The 15,861-nt window shown below is 31.1% G+C and overlaps 2 protein-coding genes across 2 annotated transcripts; one reads left to right on the top strand and one right to left on the bottom strand.

Annotated features, from left to right (window-relative positions):
* Positions 1-2,812: 2,812 nt before the first annotated feature.
* On the top strand, positions 2,813-7,313 carry LOC130983222 (tetraspanin-2). Its single transcript, XM_057907414.1, has 2 exons — positions 2,813-3,340; positions 6,784-7,313. The coding sequence occupies exons 1-2, from the start codon at positions 2,843-2,845 to the stop codon at positions 7,093-7,095; spliced, it is 810 nt and encodes a 269-aa protein (XP_057763397.1). The 5' UTR covers positions 2,813-2,842; the 3' UTR covers positions 7,096-7,313.
* Positions 7,314-8,310: 997 nt separating this feature from the next.
* On the bottom strand, positions 8,311-11,232 carry LOC130979771 (uncharacterized). The gene is made up of 8 exons (XM_057903307.1): positions 10,840-11,232; positions 10,367-10,434; positions 9,970-10,117; positions 9,805-9,885; positions 9,630-9,716; positions 9,295-9,380; positions 8,699-8,819; positions 8,311-8,595 (listed from the first exon to the last, which is right to left on the bottom strand). The coding sequence occupies exons 1-8, from the start codon at positions 11,194-11,196 to the stop codon at positions 8,518-8,520; spliced, it is 1,026 nt and encodes a 341-aa protein (XP_057759290.1). The 5' UTR covers positions 11,197-11,232; the 3' UTR covers positions 8,311-8,517.
* Positions 11,233-15,861: the final 4,629 nt, after the last annotated feature.

Genomic DNA, 15,861 nt, shown 5'->3' with positions numbered 1-15,861 from the left:
TTATTTTTTTCAACATAAACTAAACGAAACCATTCTAAACAACATAAAGTCTTCTTCCTCCAAATTAACAAAAGGTGGTAATAACTAAGACAACAACTTTCACACTAATTCTTAGAAGCGTCATTTCTTGAAAGACTGGTTCAACCTTGGTGTTGGAATGAATTTGAACAACTTAGATACTATGCCACTGGTTGTAGCTGATATTGTCTCAGCACTAATACTCCCCAAATCCTTAGCCCTAATTACTGTCTCCTTTGGACGTCTAAAAGAAAGCTGAGCTTGGAATCAATTATTATCACCATGTTTCACACAGAGTTCAACTGCTTACATTAAGCCACTTACAAGAAGCATACCTTTGGATTGTAAGTAGCTTAATGTAAGCAGTTGAACTCTGTGTGAAATATGGTGATAACAATATTGTTGATTCCAAGCTCAGCTTTCTTTTAGACGTTCAAAGGAGACAGTAATTAGGGCCGAGAATTCGGAGAGTGTTAGCGCTGAGACAATATCAGCTGCAACCAGTGGCACATTATCTAAGTTGTTCAAATTCATTCCGACACCAGGGTTGAACCAGTCTTTCAAAAAATGACACTTCTAAGAATTAGTGTGAAAGTTGTTGTCTTAGTTATGTTACCACCTTTTGTTATGTTGGAGGAAGAAGACTTTATGTTGTTTAGAATGGTTTCGTTTAGTTTATGTTGAAAAAAATAAACCTTCTTTTGACTTGATTTGGTTTGTGTTGCTGTTGAAGCCAAATATTTGTGTGGTTAACATGTTTGGGTTCTCAGGTTTATGTTACTATTTTGATAAATGAACAGACTAATGTTAATGTGTTTTTAAGGTTTGTGTTGAAGTAAATATAGCTTCTTTTAACATCATGAATTATAGGTCAAATAGGTCCCCTAAGAAACTATTATAAGACAAATAGGTCCCCCCACATGAAAACGACACCGTTTGCATTCTCTGTCTAAGTGGGGACGAATTTGTCCTCTCCGAAACGACGTCGTTTTGCCCTTGGTTTCAATACGACGTCGTTTTGTCTAGCGTGGATGGGGACCAAAATGTCCTGGAGGTGACATGTCGCATTTAACCTGACACGTCACCACTTTAACCGGATCAAACGGTTTCGGGGACGTATCTGGTGGATATCTGAAAACTTCAGGGTCGAAATCTTAATTAAATTTTGTGGGGGACAAAATTGTCGGATGGTAAATTTCTTAGGGACCTATTTGGGGTATTACTCTTTAAATTAAAAAGAAATCAAAATTAATTAATTACCCATAATTTAATTTTAATTTCAAATAAACTCAATTATATGCATTGTACAATAAAAGTATTGGCTCCTCATACTTTTTCTATAGTAAAAGTATATAAAGGGTAGTGCTAGAGAGCCAATGGCCTAAATGTACAATGTGTACAATGGGCTAAATCTTTGGTCTATGAATAAAATGAACATCACTCACACTATCCAGAATAACCATCCGAATATCAGGGATAATAAACATCTCATATCATAAAATCACTCATCCTAAAAATTTATGTTGATTTTGGAGTTCATAAAGGATCAAACCCTTGACCTTTCGGATCTAGAACTCTAATATCATGTCATGAACCCACTCATCCCAAAAGCATAACCTGACAGGACAATGTAACACTAATGGTCATATCTCTAATACTTCCTAAACTTTCATTGTACACATTGTACGCTTAGACCATTGGCTCCCTATACTTTTCCATAAAATTATACATGTACAAATACTTATATAGTTGTATATATCGTGTATGTGTATGTTCGGTTTAGTCTTTGCACAAAAAATTACATTCCAATAAAATGAACTTTTAGAAGTGGATTGTTATTTTTTTTTAATCTTGTTACACATTTAAGTGTTCTATTATTTATACGGAATTTATGGTTTTTTTTTTCTAAAGATTTTTATATTTATTATAAAAGATTTCTATATTTATAAAATTTATGTGTTCATTTTGTTAAAAAAACCAATAACCTTTTAAAAGCTTCAGTAAGACCTGATTACAAAAATATTATTCTAAATTGTCATTCGTGTAACATGATTAAAAATGTAATCTTTCAATATTATGTTAATATGATAGTACTGAACACTGGGCAGCATGTAAAATAAAAAAAAATAAAAAATAAAAAAACAGTACTGGTAGAATAATAGGAAGGAAATAGTTTATTAAAATCTTAGATGCACTGGAAAAAAAAATAAAAGTGTGTATCATAAATTTTAAAAACTATAATCTTAATCATCCAAATAAAATAGAAACAAAAAAACATACATCTTTTGCATCTTTCTCCAATTCCGTTTTAACATCACTTTTTTATCTACCTTTTTTCTTTATTTTTTCCTTAGATACATTTCGTTATATCTTTTTTTTTTCAGCCTAATATATAAAGAAGAACTATCCCAAGAAACTCGTCCTTTCCACAATATTTTCATTGATATATTCATGAACCCGTAAGAACTTTTTCCATTAACAATATATATTAAAATATAAAATACACATTAAAAAAATAAACTAAATATATATTTATACACAAATATATAATAACAATTTTAATAATTAATTTTAATATACACACAATATTTTTTTTTCACAAATATATAACCCTGTCAAGTTAAAGTATTGTATCCTGAATATTCCAACTTTAACACAAAACCATAAAGAGGGTTGCAACTTGCAACACCATAGTTGTTGCTAGAAAGCTGTTACAGGTAAGTAGTTCCATTGTTCCAACAACGACATTATTTATAACAACCTTTGTTTTGGAAAAACATAGGAAAAAGTGAAAGCCAAAAAAGCACAAGAGAAAAATTAAAACATGGGAGTAAGCAACAACATCACTGCAGTGCTAAACTTCATAGCCCTCTTGGCCTCAATTCCCATCATAGCATCAGGGATATGGCTAGCATCCAAGACAGACAATGAGTGCATCCACAGTTTCCGGTGGCCGGTTTCCGTCCTCGGAATCCTCATCCTCCTTGTTTCTCTAGTTGGCTTTGTTGGTGCTTATTGGAACAAACAAGGGATTTTGGGATTTTACCTTTGTTGCATGGCAATTCTCATAGGAATTCTGCTGTTCGTACTTGTGTTTGCATTTGTTGTTACTAGGCCTGATGGAAGTTATGTTGTTCCTGGAAGAGGCTACAAGGAGTCAAGGATTGATGGGTTTTCTTCTTGGCTAAGGAACCATGTCACTGGCTATGGAAGTTGGGAGAAGATAAGGGCTTGTTTGGCTGGTTCTGATGTATGCATTAAGCTCACACAGGATTTCATCACTGCTGACCAGTTTTTCAACTCTCATATCTCTCCTTTACAAGTTAGTCCTTTGCTACCCTATATCATCTCCTCATTTTGGTAATTTTTTTTCCAACACACAAATTTATTTGGATCTACTGTTAAATACACTATGAGTATAAAATAATTTTACACATATATTTAATTGAGCAATGCTAGGGGCCAGTAATATTTGTGATTGGTAGCCATCAATTAGCCATCAATGATGATTTACTGGTGTGAGATTGGTGTGAAATTTCATCCGATGGCTCACCTTTCTCTGCTGATTATATGCTGGCCAAAATGTAATAAAATTGCTGGTCCCTAGACTTTTCCTATTTAATTATGTAACATCATTTAAACAAAAATAACTAATTTTTTTATTAATTACGTGAATGATTTTTTAAAAAGAGCAGATGTAATTGAATGTAATGTATAATGATATAATAAAATTCGCTCAATTTAATATGTATTCAAAATTTAGTGACAAGTAGAGATAAAAAAGGTGAATGCTATGATGTTTATCACTTTGTACTTAAGTTACTAAAAAGAGTAAATAAATAATATTTAATAAATTTTACATGATTTACTTTTTATTTTAAATATTTTATTTTTTACTTTAAAAAAAAATTAGACAATTTAGACACCATAACAAAGATACCATACAATTCACCTAAAAAAGGGGGGGGGGGGGGGAGGGAGGGATTAGATGGTGAGAGAAGGATGAGATGATGAGGTGAAATTGAAAGTTTGGAGTTAAATTAGAATTTACGAGTAAATTGGGGTTAAAATTAGGATTTTGGTTAAGAGTAAAATTGGAAAAAAATAATTGACTAATTATTGATGGTTTAAAAAATTAACGACAGGGATCAAATTAAATATTAGTTAAATTAAATATTATGGATAATTTTAAAAAATTTCGAAAATATTAAGGATAAAAAACCTATTTTATCCTAAAAAAATTATCTGTTTTTATTATTGTAAGTTTAATTTTGTTATACTAATGTTGTAAACTATTTTACATAATCTTTAGATTACCATTTTTTTTAAACGATCATTCACGTATTGATGATAAAAAAATAACTAATTTTACTTATATAATAATACATACTTAGATGTGCATATAAAATTTTTTATACTATTTAATACATCAAAATTAAATTCTATTATTATTTGTATTTCGGTATTTTCATGTTAAAACACTTCCTTAAACATAGTTTTATCAATACATTTTGTATCATTTTCAATCATTTTTTTGGCAACCTAGAGTACCATTGTTATTCTCAGGGTTTATGTCTACTGAATATCACAACCACTGTAACCGTGTGTATATAAATATATATCAAACCTGTTGGTGGCTTCGTTACTTTAATGGTTTTTCTACTTTTATTTTACTAAAGTAAACTAAATCATGCATTATTCTGTTGTACTTGCACTCCAAATTTCTTCCGTCTATGGATTCCTTTTTCTTCCTTCTAACCAAACTATGTAGATCCATTATTGTCATAAAAATATGACATTGATTTTAGACAATATTCTTAGACTTACATGTGACATGTCACCATTTACATGTTAACGTTCTTCTAAGTTCTGATCTGATATTCAGAACTATTAAATAGTAAAACACAGACTTTCATATATGACTATAATAAGAACAAGATTTCTCAGTCAGATTTGCACTGACACTGAAACAGGATATCCTTAATTAACCTGATCCACCATATATGACATGCGTTTAATACGTTGTTTAAGGTTTAATTTGATGCTGTAAGACTTTGCCTATGACTAAAAAAAAGAAAAGATATATGTTAGGTTAAATTTGGGGTTAATAATAAAAACCCAATCTTATACACACCTAGGTAAAACTTGTGCCCTTTTTTTTAGCGAACCACTTGCACCTGCATTTTATTTGGAAAAAAGAATGACTTTAAAATGCATCATTAATGGAGGAGTAGTACTATAGATCCTTCATTGACATCAGCTATATCCTAGTGCTGAGTGGGACATCTCCAAAATATAGTACTAGAAATATGATTGTATTGTGTCCCTATAAAGGTCTATGCCAGCTGAAAAATGCTACTAACTGAGTCACCATAGTGAGGAAATCATGAAAATTTAGACCAGCATTATTAATTAATTATTCAGCTAAGAATTGAATATATAGTTAGTGTGATAGTATTATTTGTCTTTGCTTCACGTGATGCTAAAAGTCTTTGTCATAGTTGCCGGTTTGTGGCCTCTATAGCATAGTATTTAGACCGACTAGTGATCGAATCGGTCAGTTATTGATTTACGATTTTAATGAGCGAGTCATTGGTCGAACTATTTAAATTATAATTAATAAATATAAATTTTAAGAATATAATTTAATTTATATATATTATATATTTAAAAAAGAATAAAGGTAATGAACTAAATTGCTGCACATGCAAGAGCGAGGATCCAATTTCAAACATAAGATTACACTTTTTTTTTTTTTTTTGGTTAATTGTTGATTTGTGGTTTTGACTAGTTTGCATTGATTTTAACTGATTTGGGCAATTCGCATCAATTCTGACTGATTTTCTTTCTTTAAATAGAGAATGTTAAATTGGACCAATTTAAAATTTAATTTATTGGTTTTTTAATCGAACAGACCAATCTAATCTGATTTTAACAACTATAATATGTAGACTGTAGTAACATTGTTTTGTGGGGTTCATTTTCCTCTCAATCTCATGTTTCATATGTTTGCCATGCTCCTGTCTTTTGTTGAGAAATTAATTTTTTAAATTTAAAAATTAATTATTTATCGGTCAATATCATTAATATCTTTTAAAATTTTATTTTGAGTATATAAACAAATAGATCTTTAAAAATTTTTGTATTGGACATTTTCATCTAAAAAAAATTTATTATATACAAGTCTTTGAACTTTATAAAAATATGATATATAAGTTTCTATCTTAGTTAGATTCGTTGTTTTTATTTAGACAAATAGGTCTTAAAAAATATAACAAGATGACCTATATATCTTAATTTTACAAAATTCAAGTGCCTCAACATAATAAAAAAAAATTAAAGACAAAAATGTCTGACATAAAATTTTTGAGAGACATATTTTAATATATACTCTTTTTATTTTTAACTCACATTAACATGCAAATGAATATCTAAATTTATACATAAGAAAATCATCTAAAACCTCAATAAAAAATCCAAAAATTAATAGAATATCCAAATCAATAATGATTTTGTTAAAATCCATAACAGAAATAGATAATGTGTGTTTAAAATTGAAGTCAGATCTTAACAAATATTAGTAAAAGAAAAGATGAATAAAGAAAAAATATTTAAAAATAAAACAGTATAATGGATATATAGATACATTTTTTTTTTATCATAGCTCTGTTTTGATATTCCTATGTTTATATCCTAAAAGACTTACTAAACAGAACCTAATTGTTTTTTATGTTATTTGTTACAATCTTGTTTAATGAATTGCAGTCAGGGTGTTGCAAACCTCCAAGTTCATGTGGCTACAACTATGTGAACCCAACATTGTGGGTAAACAATGCAAATCCAATGGCAGACACAGATTGCAACATGTGGAGCAATGACCAGAGTCAACTCTGCTACAATTGCAATGCATGCAAGGCTGGCTTATTAGGAAACCTCCGAAGAGAGTGGAGAAGAGCCAACTTCATTCTCATTCTTGCTCTGCTTCTTCTCATTTTCGTCTATCTCATTGCATGCACTGCCTTCAACAATGCTCAAACACAACACCTTTTCCAATGTTACAAAAGGGGTTGGGTTTAATAAATCTTAATTTTTTTTCTTTTATCGTTTTTTAGGTCAAGAACTAATTCATAGCTGATCTGAGCTCCATTTAAGAATCTGTCGTTGGTCAATGGGTTGTTGCATGCCCAAGATGAGATTCGAATCCCCACACTTATTTAAGCGGACGAATGAGCTGACCACTCGACCAACCCAAATTTCTTTTTTTTTCTTCTTTTATCGAGTGATGATCAAATCAACCTAGTTTTACTTATCATTAGTGTGTGATATTCTTTTGGAATTTTAGTTTTGACTTTGCTATTTGGAATTATAATTTTTTTGGTAGAAGTTACTGACTTTTCTACACTATAGTTATCAACTAAATGTATGAGTTCAAAATTGTTTGTTATTCATTGTGGACAGTTACAATGATTGTACGAAGTGGTCGCTAATCAAATTGATTCCGATGGAAGGTTTTATAAGACTTTGAACTCTCTAACCAGTAACTAAACTTTTGTGATGTCTTCCAAAGTTTTGATCACATGTATTGAAACAACTGGGTAGAAAATGATAATAAAAGAATATTAATTTTTAATTAGTAATTTTTTCTTTTTTAATTGAAGAATTTTTATTTTTGGAGAATTTAGGATTTAAGCGTATATAATTCTCGAAATATGAATGGTTTCTTGGATACAACTTTTGAAAATGAGACACTTTGATGCTGGAATCAACAATGCTAACGTGCATCCGTGTGGGGAAGTGAGGGAACCCACTTTAGGTGTATTTAACTTTTAATGCATGGCCAGGCAAAAAACAATAAAAAGAAAACCGACACTACTGACTTGTGAAGAAACAAATTACTTTTTGATTTTGAATTTTCAAGATCTACCATGTTGAAATAAAAGAAAGATCTTAACACAACTAGCAATATTTTTTATGCATTAGTGTAGAGTACAAGAAATAAGGAGCTTAGAATTCAAGCTTGTGTCCAATGCTGGGGGCAATAAGCACTAAACAGCTTCAAAATCTATGCTGCATAAACTTCAATACATTACTCTTTTTTTTTTACAAGAAAAATGCAATTAACCATTTTTTCAAAGTGTAATTCGACATCCGGAAGTTGTCAAATGATGCAAAAGAATTCTTTTGCTGAATTTATGTTTCATCCTTTGACAACTTCAAACATATCGAATTGCGCATTTTGAGAGTTGAGATTGTAAAGTATGCATTTACTGAGATCCCACCACACCAGAGGAGGAAAAAAATAAGTTATATTTTATTCTGCAGATTTTGAGTAACATTACCATGAAGATCCTAGTGCACAAGAAGCATTGCTATGTAAAAATAGCAAGAAATATTGCCATAGAAAAAACGACATGCACTAGGTACAGATTCTCCCATCAGATTCACTGCTGTTAAGTAGATACAACGTTGTGAATTCGCAACTTATATCACTCTCGAGTCTCAAGCTGTAGGGAGCTTCCTCGAGTACACAATGTACATAGGATCAGAGCGTCCTGGATTTGGAGATATATCCACAGCCTACGATATAAAAACATTGCAGCCAAAATGTGTCAACTTAATGAGAAAGTTGTAACCAAACCAAACCACGTAGATAGAATATCAATATCAATGATTGAATTACCTGAGGAGGTTCAAAGCCTCCAGCATAATGGAAGTATGCCCCAACAATCATAACATGATCAGCATCACCAGTTGATGTCCATATTGAAATGGCCTTTGTCCAGAAGCATCGGTTCGAAAAGCTAATTGGACATAAGAGATCCATGACAAAGAAAAGATAAGTAAACAAATCATTAAACATAGAAGTGATATTTCAGAAAAGATGACTAATTTGACTCTGTATGCTATAGGAAGCAAAGAAAGATATGTTCCATGCTATGATAGATGTTGAAATGAAACTTCGCAGCTGAAGGGTAACATGGCTTGTATACCATTGAAAGTTTGAAACATGACCATTATAGCAGCACTTTAGCATTTTTCTAAACCTGAGTTCTTAAGCTAGAATATCGATCCTGAATACTAGGTGGAAAATAATTTCTATGCATTGACACTTGATAGTGGAATGGCAGCCTTGGAGCAACGATTGAGTTGTCTTCGTGTGACTTCAAGGTCACAGGTTTAAGCCGTGAAATCAGCCACTGATGTAGCTATATCAGTTTGTATAAAATAGGCATCAAGACTTAAAATCGAAAATAACTCGGTTGAAAAGATTATCACCTCATTATTGCAAGTCCACCTGGCTTAAGTATTCTGCGCATCTCCTTGAACACATCAAGAGGCTTTGTCAGGTAATCAACACTAACCTGCAAGCCATTTTTCAACTCTGATCTTTAAGCTTCTGTTATGTCAAGATTTTGAAGTCTTTAAATGGCTGGCATATATACCAAGCAAGAACTTGGACACAATTTTTTGCCAAAACGGTCCAAAACCAACACAAAATGCAGAAGAAATATACATCTTACATATATGACACAATGGCAAGCAAGTTGCAAAACTTGAAACGATTTCAAGATTCAACCAACAAATTAAGATATAAGGAAATGTTTTTGTACCACATTAGTGATTACGTCAAAAGAGTTATCCTCAAACGGAAGTTTGGGGTTCACATTTAAGTCTTGCACAACATACTCTGTGAGAACCTACAGTATCAACAGCTTCCTGTTAGTAGATTTACATACATAAAAACATTTCTGTGTAAGAACAGAAATTCCAAGAGCGTTTTCTTACTGGGTTCCTCTTAAGCTCTTCTTCGTTCATGCCTAATCCGACCACTCGTTCTTGCTTGTAGCCTGGTGGAAAATGGCTGACCTAATGCAAAGCAAAAATTGATGACAATATGTAACATGCAATGCAACACAAGATAAACCGAGGTTATAGTACTAGAACTCTTACCCAACTACTACACATATCCAAGATACTAACTCCAGGAGTGTTGCTAGGTGGGAAAACCTCGGAGTAATACTTAGTCAGGGCAGCAATTGCAGGGTCATCAATGTGTGTCACGAATCGAGGCGCATCATAGAACAATGCATCTGAAGACCTAAACAGAAAATTTTCTGGTATTATATACAAGCACTAAATAAGATTTGTATAATATAATATAATCCATGATTGTTACTTGCTAAGGCTAGATAATCCATAAGGTGCAAGAAATTCTGTCAAGACCCAGATAGAGTCACATTCGGATGATACAGAATTTCTAAAGTTGTTCAATGAACTCAAGATCCTTAATCTATACATAAACAAATGGAAGGCACAGAGCAAAATGAAAACCAGCGATGAAATTTACTCATCAAAGCGCTGGAAATCTTCGTCCTTGAAAGGGAACTGCTCTGGCCATTCCACATTCTTCAGTATCTGCATCATGGGAATATGGCACAAAAGCATTAGGAAACCCAAAACTCGAAACCATAAAAGCCTTAACTTTTGATCAAATTTCAAGCAACCACTAGAACACAAGATTCAAGCCATGGAATACATTTTGGAACCAAGTTGTAATCTGATATTCATCCATTAGTATAGGGAGCAAATTGCCAAATTCAGCACTGTAACAAATCAATTACTCTTTGGTTGCTTCAATTATTTCACATATCAATAATCATGAAGCAAATTTCATACATTGATATACTCAATTATTGATTATTCAGCTTATGAGCACCAATAGAACATGAACAAAAGCAAACTCCCAAAATTAGAACACTATGGTAATCCAAATTTTCAAAGAAAAGCATCCAATTCCAATGAGAAGAAAGAATTAATGACCTCATTAACAGATGGACCAGGGTTTATCCTAGCAGAGGCAATGAATGATTTGGAACCCTGAAAAGCAGAAGAGGCCATACCCAAGAATGAAGCACCAATGCCCAAAACCATGCGACGAGGATAAGCCTTAACAAAACCACCCTTGTCCCATTTCTTCAGCAGAATTATTTGCGCCCTTTTAGAAAAACATGAACATGAACAACAAGAAAAGCCAGCACCAAGAAGTGGTAACCTTAGTCCTATAAAATTGGTCATGTTGGACCGACCCTTAGCTTGTTCAGAGACACTGAGCCATGACTCTATCCGAATTGAAGTAACTGAACTGTAACTGTCACCGTTGATCTTACACAACAACATGCACACAATACAAGTGAAGTGAGTGATGTATATCCACTTTACGTGGCTTAATCTTATGTGATGCTGCTAGTAGAAAAGACATTTATTTTTCAAGTTTCAAAAGTTGATATTGAAATTAAAATTCAACCTACTTCTATTAAAACTCTCTTCTGTTAAATTTCATGCAACTCATGTTATTATAATTGTACACTAGAAATTTAAAGGCACGTAATTTAGCAAAAAATTTAAGAGGTAGTTTTTGGTTTAAAGGTTTCTCTAATCAGAAATGTTATTTATATACTAAAATAAGTAATTATATATTTATGTATAATGTAATTTAATTTATTTTTAATGTATATTTTATATTTAATATATATTTTATTATAAAAAATGATTATTGCATAATATTGTGACATTATTATTATTATCATTATTTTTTGTAGTTGGTTTTTTGGGATTTTTTTTTTGTATTAATATTGTTGAGAATAGAGATTGTTACATAAATGGGCTTTGGCACCACTCTCACTTACAATCTTTTCCTACTACTCACAAAAATGACCATAAATGAGTAGTTAGAGGAGTCAACTTCATTACAGTGATTTTTTTGTGGACCCTGTTTTTAATTTGATCATCTAGATTTTTGTACATAAATGAAAGATATGGAAAACATTTTGTCATAATAATAATATTAGATCGACAAAAAAAAATAGATAAAAATTATCTTATTTAATAATTAATAAATATTAAATAAGATAAATTTTAACTATTTTTAACTATTTTTTTACTAAATAATTTTGAAAAAGTATATGGAATCAAGAAGTGATCAGCAAAAAAGTAAACAACTTAATTAATTTATAATTATATTTAATTAATTTTATTTGTTTTTAATTTATAATATTTGATATTAATTGCTTCTCACCTCAAATTAAAATTCTAAATGATACGTTGGAGAATTAGGGGCAGGGATCACGGAACTCTGCTTCCAATAATCTCAATTTTTAGTATATAAAAAAATTTATAAAATATATAAAAGTACATCCATTTAGTATGAAAAAAAAACATTCTGATATTTAGTAGAAGAAATATCCTAATGCCTAGTATAAATACCATCCACGTAAAGGTTTTAAATTCACCTAAAAATATTTGGTTGATTTTTGGCCGATACCTTCTCGATTCACTAGCATTGTTGAATAATTTTTTTTCTAGAAAAACATTAACACATGTATAAATGTGTAAAGAGATGGATCACTTGCATATTAATTTCTTTACCTAAAAAATGATGACTGATTGACTGCAATTTTTTTCAACAAAATTATAACCTTAGTCCATAGCTTAGCATACTCAAGGGGAAAAAAACCAACAGACTAATTGTGAATGAGCTATTTTATTTTATTTCTTTTTTTAGTGAGAAATTGATTTAGAATTTTTAACATCATAGATAACATTTTTTATAGCAGAATGTGGTACAAAAACCCTACTAAATACTAATTTTGAATTGGATAAAATAATTCATAATTAAAAAAATTTAACTGATATTGATTAAAAAAAGATTTTTAATTGAACTATAATTTCATTTATCAATTTCGTGGAAAGAATAGCTGTGTGATCACTTATCAATTTCATTTAATCACTTATTGTAAACTTTTGAACTTCATCATTAAGATTTTATTAATTTGCCCAAAAAACAAATCGAGAATGCTGATTATTCAATCTAAAAAGCAAGAAAAGTTTATATTTATTATATATACCTAATAGCTTCTAATTCAAATTTTAGGTTAATCTAAAGCTCTATTATTAATATTTCAATGGTGAAAAATGTTGTAAAACAACTAAATAAATAAGGAATATGTAAATATAAAATATGTAAATAGAAGACTCTAGCATTAATATAATTAGCTCAATAATGATTTATATATATACATTAATATTATATGTTGTAATATGTATATATATGTAAAGATAGAAAGAAGTATTAAAAATAAAAAGAGAGAGAATTGCATTATAAAAGAGAGAGAAGATTTTATTGCTTTTGTTGTATAAAAACAAGCGAGGCTTCACCTATTTATACTGGTGATAAGCCTTTGTTTTCAACCTTCATTTACTTTCATTTTGCCTTGAAAGCTATTCCTTCAGTTTAGGAAAGGTTAGCCGTCCAATATCATAAATGGGCATTCAATTTAACTTTATCACAACACTCTCCCTTAGATGCCCATTTAAGATTATGCCTCGTTAAAACTTTACTAAAGAAAAACTAAGTGGGAAAAAAAACTTTAGTGAAGGAAAAAGAGTACAAAATCCTTTAGTGATGGGGACTGCCTCATTAAAAACCTTGTCAAGAAAAATCCAATGGAAAAAAACCTGACCAAGGAAAAAAGAGTACAGTCTCCCCCTCTTGCCGACATCATTTAATGTCTTGAAATCGGCGCATCCCAATCTCATGTACCAATCTTTTAAAGGAGGATTTTGGGAGTGACTTTGTAAATAAATCTGCCAGATTGTCACTTAAGCGTATCTGTTGCACATCAATTGTCCCTTGATTTTGAAGATCATAAGTGAAGAAGAATTTAGAAGAAATATGCTTTGTTCTATCGCCTTTGATGTATCCGCCTTTAAGTTGAGCAATACATGCTGCATTATCTTCATATAGGACAGTTGGAGCTATCTTCTGATCAATCAGTCCACATGATGACAGAATATATTGGATCAAACTTTTGAGCCAAAACATTCACGACTAGCTTCATGTATTGCTAGTATTTCGGCATGATTAGAGGATGTTGCAGCAATCGTCTGTTTCGTGGACCTCCATGATATAGCTGTTCCACCATATGTGAACAGGTATCTTGTTTGAGATCTCCCTTTATGTGGATCAGACAAGTATCCAGCATCTGCATAGCCAACTAATTGTGACCTGGATCCATAGGGATAAAACAATCCCATATCAACCGTCCCATGAAGATATCAAAAGATTTGTTTGATTCCACTCCAATGTCTTCTGGTTGGAGAGGAACTATACCTTGCTAGTAAATTCACTGCGAATGATATGTCAGGTCGTGTATTATTAGCAAGACACATTAGCGCTCCAATGGCACTAAGATATGGTACTTTAGGACCAAGGATATCTTCATTCTCTTCTTTAGGACGGAATTGATCCTTTTTCACATCCAAAGATCTTACGATCATTGGGGTACTTAATGGATGTGACTTATCCATATAAAATCTTTTCAAGATCTTTTCTGTGTATGTTGTTTGATGAATAAAGATCCCACTTTTTATATGCTCGATCTGCAGGCCGAGACAAAACTTAGTCTTTCCAAGATCTTTCGTCTCAAACTCTTCTTTTAGAGTTTTTATAATTGTTGGAATCTCTTCAGGAGTTCCAATGATATGTAAATCATCAACGTACACAGCAATTATAATGAACCCAGATGTAGTTTTCTTTATGAAAACACATGGGCAGATATCATCATTCTTGAATCCGTTTTTGGCCAGATACTCAGTAAGACGATTATACCACATTCGTCCAGATTGCTTTAGACCATATAAAGATCTTTGCAATTTGACTGAGTATAACTCTTGCGAATATTCATTGGATGGTTTAGATATCTTTAATCCTTCAAGGACTTTCATATAGATATCCCGATCTAATGAGCCATATAAATAGGCTATTACCACATCCATTAAATGCATATGCAGTTTATGATATGCAGATAAACTGACCAAATAACGCAATGTTATCGCATCCACTACAAGGGAATACGTTTCTTCATAATCTATACCGGGCCTTTGTGAAAAATCTTGTGCCACAAGTCGGACTTTGTAGCGCACAACTTTATTTTTCTCATTTTGTTTTCTCACAAATACCCACTTATATCTAACAGGTTTTACATCTTCAGGTATACGGACTACAGGTCCGAAGACTTCATGTTTTGCAAGTGAGTCTAATTCAGCCTTCATGGCTTCTTTCCATTTTGGCCAATCATTCTTTTGTCGACATTCTTCGACTGATCTTGGCTCAAGATCCTTACTTTCATGCATGATATTTAATGCCACATTATATGCAAATATTTCATTGACAATTGTCTTATTTCGGTCCCATTTCTCTCCTGTTAAGACATAATTTATCGAGATCTCGTCATTTTCACAATTTTTAGGTACCTGAACGTCTTCTGGCGTTAAAACTATATCAGAATTTTCGACAACTGCAGGTGTCTCTACTATGTCTTTTTCAACAGGAATATTATTTACCTCTTTTCTCTTTCGAGAATTTTTATCTTTGGAACCGACAAGCCTGCCACGCTTTTGGCGTATAGTTGCTTCAGTGGCTATTTGTCCTACTATAAGACCCAGGATTTAAAATATATATATATATATATTGAGTTAGTTTTAATTTATTTATTTATTTATTAAAGACTTTATTTTTAAAAATTATTTTATTAAAACTAATTAAATTAAGTTTTGATAATTAAATTAAAAATTTTATTTAATCTCATAATTATTAAGTAATTTTCTATATTTAAATTATACAACTTTACAGTTATAAAAGGATACAAATTTTATATGATTTAATTTAAATAATTGAGATTTTAGAATTTAATACTTTAATTTTATAAATAAAGAAAATAAATTATATTATCTCTAATTTTAAATTAAAATACTTATTAAAAGTTAATTAATAAATTTATAATT

The sequence above is a fragment of the Arachis stenosperma genome, chromosome 5, assembly GCF_014773155.1.
Source record: "Arachis stenosperma cultivar V10309 chromosome 5, arast.V10309.gnm1.PFL2, whole genome shotgun sequence".
Taxonomy (NCBI): Eukaryota; Viridiplantae; Streptophyta; class Magnoliopsida; order Fabales; family Fabaceae; genus Arachis; species Arachis stenosperma.
Note: the sequence above shows the minus strand (reverse complement) of the source record. Positions and strands in the feature narration are given on the sequence as shown.